The sequence below is a fragment of the Trypanosoma conorhini genome (assembly GCF_003719485.1).
Source record: "Trypanosoma conorhini strain 025E chromosome Unknown Tco_14.4_contig_00338, whole genome shotgun sequence".
Lineage (NCBI taxonomy): Eukaryota > Euglenozoa > Kinetoplastea > Trypanosomatida > Trypanosomatidae > Trypanosoma > Trypanosoma conorhini.
The window spans coordinates 1-3,979 of record NW_021704426.1 but is presented as its reverse complement, the minus strand read 5'-3'; the positions used below and the strand labels follow the sequence as shown (position 1 = coordinate 3,979).

Genomic DNA, 3,979 nt, shown 5'->3' with positions numbered 1-3,979 from the left:
GCAGGTGTCCCACGACGCCCTGGCTGTTATCCCGTTTGCGAGTGTATGTGCATGTTAATTAAAAAGAAGTATTCGTAGCACATACCCCCCGGAGAAATACAATTTTCCTTTTTCTGTTTTTTTCTTCTTCTTTTCCTTTAATATGTAAAAAATAAGTAAATATATACTCCGTTGCTGTTTTTTCCACCCTGCCTCCGCATGACGCTAAGAGAAGCAGAAGAAAGCGTCAACTTTGATGGGAGATGCGGAGAAGCACAACACGCACACAAAAAAAGAGAGAAGAGGACGCAGCGAAGTCGCGCATGTGTGCCGCGTGGTTGGGGCGAACCGGAAACAAAAAAAAAAGCGGCGGTCAAGAGGGCGCAGGACCTCAAAGAGCAAACTGGCGCAAGTGGAACTGAGCCCCCCAACACTCACATACAGACGCAGAGAACCCTTTGCTTTCAGTTCCCGGCGGCAATCGCCAAAACTCCACTACAAACAAGGACAAATTCATTGCACTACTGGAAGGCCTACAACAAGACGCAGACAGTCATTGCCTGCGACAAGTGTAGTTATCACACAGCTCTCCTCCCCCTTCAGCACGCAGCGCAACGTGGCGCAATGATTTCGGCCACCGGCACAAGGGCAGTCACACAAACGAAAGAAGAAGCAGCAGACAAGGCAGTTCCTTGATCTATTGCCGCACACCTGCTGTTGTACCATTTGCTGGATTTGTGCCCCCTAGTTTTTTTCTTTTTTCCCCCTCCTGGCATGCCCTGCCTTTTTCATTTTATTATTATAGTTAAATCATTTTCATTTTGCGTGCGTGTCACCTCCTCGCGCGCCGCGGCTTCCCTAAACCCCCTCCCCCCCTTTTTTTTCTTTTCTCTCTCCCTCTTTGTTGCACTCCGCGCCTGCCGGGGGGCCCGCCCGCACCTCCGCTTCCTCCCCCGCTCTTCTTCTCTGCCGCCCGCCCCCGGCATCCACGGGCTCCGTGAAACAACAAAACCGCAGCAGCGGCGTAAAAACAAGAAGAAAACAGTGCGGCTGTATGTGCTGCTGCAGCAACAGCATCGGCGGCACACACACAGACACACAGAAACAAAAAAAAACGCACCTGCAACAGCAGCGAGAAAAGACAAACGAAAAAAAGAATGTCGCGGAGGGAACATGTCGAAAGGAAATAAATCCAGGGCGGATAGATGGAACTGAGGCGCGTGTCCGGGCGTGCGCCTGAGAAAACAAGAAGGATGAAATCACATCACACATTTCTTCATTTTTTTTTATGGAGTAAATAACTTGAATGGTTCCCCGCACCTCATTCCCTTTCGTGACCAACCTATACCCAGCAAAATACACGGCGAGAAGAGACATACGGAAAAGAAGAAAAGAGGGAAGGAATGAAAGCCGACAACCAGTCGCCATCTGCCCTGTTCTTCGCGGTTGCAGGCGCATCGCGCCTCTGCTGACGCCACTTCCCTCCTTCTGCTTCAATGCTTTTTCATTTTCGTCCCTTTGTGTTCCATCGTGCTTCTTCGTTGTGGTTATGTATGCATCTGCGCGCACGTGCACGAGCGTAGGTGTGCGCGTGCCATTGCTTTTTTTTTTTTGCCTTCGTTTTCATTCCCAGCCCTCCTTTGGCTGCCCTCCTCCTCCTCCTCAAATATAAAAAAAACAACAACAACACACAAACAAAAAAAACTTTTTCCATCCTTCTTTCGCTTGGTCACTGTCACCCCTCAACACGACCCGCCTGCTTCTCCCTTTCCTTGAGGTGTTGGAGCCCCCCGCTCCCCCTCCATGCACTTCCCTAGGGCCAACGCTATTCATTCCTGCGTTCAGTATATCCCTTCGTCTTGCTGTTGCTTTTCCTCAATCCTCCCCCGCTCCCGCTCCCCCTTTACATCTTCCCGGTGCTGTGGGGAGTGAAGATCAGCTTCACCGACGGCGGCAGGCCGGCCTCCTTCACTAGCCTCTTCTCGATCCTGGCAACCGCCTCGCTGGCGGAGGCGTCACGCAGCCAAAGGGCAATGCGGTTGTGGTACTTGCGCCTGGACAAGACCAACCCCATGATGTGCTCCCCGTCCGGCTCCGGGTCGAGGTACTCCCCCACCATGGCCATCAGCAAATTCTCCCACATTGCGTCCAACTCCGGCTTCTTCTCCGCCTCATGCTCGTCCTTCTTGACCTTGGCGCCGTGATTACTACCGCTGTTGTTGGTGCCGACGCTTGTGCCGTCCTTCTCTCCACCTGCCGCCGCCGCCGCCGTGGTGGCATTTTCCCACTTCTTTCCGGCATCGCCAACTGTCTTGTCGTCCAGGCTAATCCACAGTTTCCCGCCGGCCTTGTTCCTCGGATCCTCCCACATCGGCTTCACACCCTCACGGAAGAAGTGGTACTGGGCCGACACGCGAAGCACGTGCGGCGGCTTGCAGTAGTGCAGCATCGTAAAGAACTCCTCCACGGTACGTACCGTCATCACCTCCACCAGGGACAGCTCCCACCGCTCACTGTCGTACGTGGAAATAGAGTCGTACCACAAGGTCCACGACGTGTTTAGCGGATGCTTCTTCGACGCTGCCTCCAAGCTGCGAGGCACGACCAGCTTCGTCTCGGCGCCATCCGTGACAGCGGCGCTGTTGGCGGCCGACTCTGCTCTCGCCTCCCTCAACTTCTCCTCCGACATCAAACAACTTCTACCGAATACGGAATAGGCAGCAAACTTAACAAGTCAAGGCAGCTCGCAAAAAAAGAAAATAAAAAATAAAAAAAGGAGACATAATAAAACCAAAGTGAACCGCCTCGCCCCACGCCACTCCCGGCCGCACACAGAGTGCATGCAAAGAGAGGTGAAGAAACAAGCATGGGAAAATGCATCCAACTCCCCACAGCGGAATAAACACCGCCCCCTAAAGTAAGCCGGTAATAGCCCATTCAAGAAAATTAAAAAAAACTGATTGCTAAAAATGCGTCTTACTGACCCCAATTTCTCCGCGATCTTTACCACAGGACGACTGTACTCGGGTTGCAGGTAAACATCATACCCTCAAACTATGCTCCTGTTGCATTATTATATATATATATATTTTGGATTATCCGCCCTATCTCCCGTTACACCGGTATCTGATGACAGCTTCTACGCAAGTACGCGGAATGGACCTTGCTGTGTTGTGTCATATACCTGGCGGGCACGCATTACGACGGCGGTAATGCAAACTCCTGCTGCTTCTCGCACAACAGCTCCCCAACACGGGTGAGACGCCAGTAATTTACTGTACCCTGACGCCTGCATTCATGCCGCCGTGTGACGCCAGGCAGTGACCCGATGCGACACGTGCGTTGCCCAAGTGCCTTCCCCCCAGTTTCTGCTTCGTCCTCTCCTCACGCCCATAGTCCGCTAAGCCCGGCTGCGGGGGAAACAAAATGGACGGGCCCAGTCACCCCTCCCTCGTCATTTCTTTCTCTACCCCTCTATGTGTGGGTGCCTGTGCCTCCAACAACCTTGGGGAAAAAGAAAGATCCACAGGGGCGCGCAGAAATTTCGAGCCAAAAAAACAAAAACAAAAAAACGTTGACTGTAAGAGTAATTATGCTCCTATCTCTTTTGATTTTTTAACCTTTACTTTTGTTGTTGGCTGGTCTCTTTTCCACCGCGTTGGACGCACGCGAGCGGCAAGAGGCGCGCAATAGTAAACATCTCCCATTTTCGTCGCGCAGTGTGAGAGCCAACGCGCCCTTGGAATGGATAGCAAGCTCAAGAAAAAGGATGTGTAAACAAATGATGAGAAAGCAACAGCGGCAGCAGCTTTCACCCTCGCCCCCCCCCCCCCCACTCTGTCGCCCTCTCTACTTCGCACACGCAGAAAGGGGGGATAGAAAAAAAGAAAAAGAAAAAAAGGCAATTGCGACAAAAAAAAAAGGGAGGGAATTGTGGGGCAGAGAGGAGTAGCGCAGGACGTACATTCACTTTTCGAGAGTATCACGGGAAGGCTTCTCT

General features: G+C 52.1%; 1 protein-coding gene across 1 annotated transcript, besides 6 other annotated features; it reads right to left on the bottom strand.

Moving 5' to 3' along the window:
* Positions 1-102: 102 nt before the first annotated feature.
* Positions 103-139: a sequence feature (A-rich).
* A 905-nt stretch (positions 140-1,044) lies between these two features.
* Positions 1,045-1,062: a microsatellite.
* Positions 1,063-1,099: a microsatellite.
* Positions 1,100-1,110: a microsatellite.
* A 533-nt stretch (positions 1,111-1,643) lies between these two features.
* Positions 1,644-1,683: a microsatellite.
* A 199-nt stretch (positions 1,684-1,882) lies between these two features.
* Tco025E_05625 (eukaryotic translation initiation factor eIF-4E) lies at positions 1,883-2,668 on the bottom strand (the record flags this gene model as incomplete). Its single annotated transcript, XM_029372518.1, has 1 exon — positions 1,883-2,668. One exon carries the CDS (start codon positions 2,666-2,668, stop codon positions 1,883-1,885), a length of 786 nt encoding a protein of 261 aa, XP_029227362.1.
* A 59-nt stretch (positions 2,669-2,727) lies between these two features.
* Positions 2,728-2,754: a microsatellite.
* Between the last annotated feature and the right edge of the window lie 1,225 nt (positions 2,755-3,979).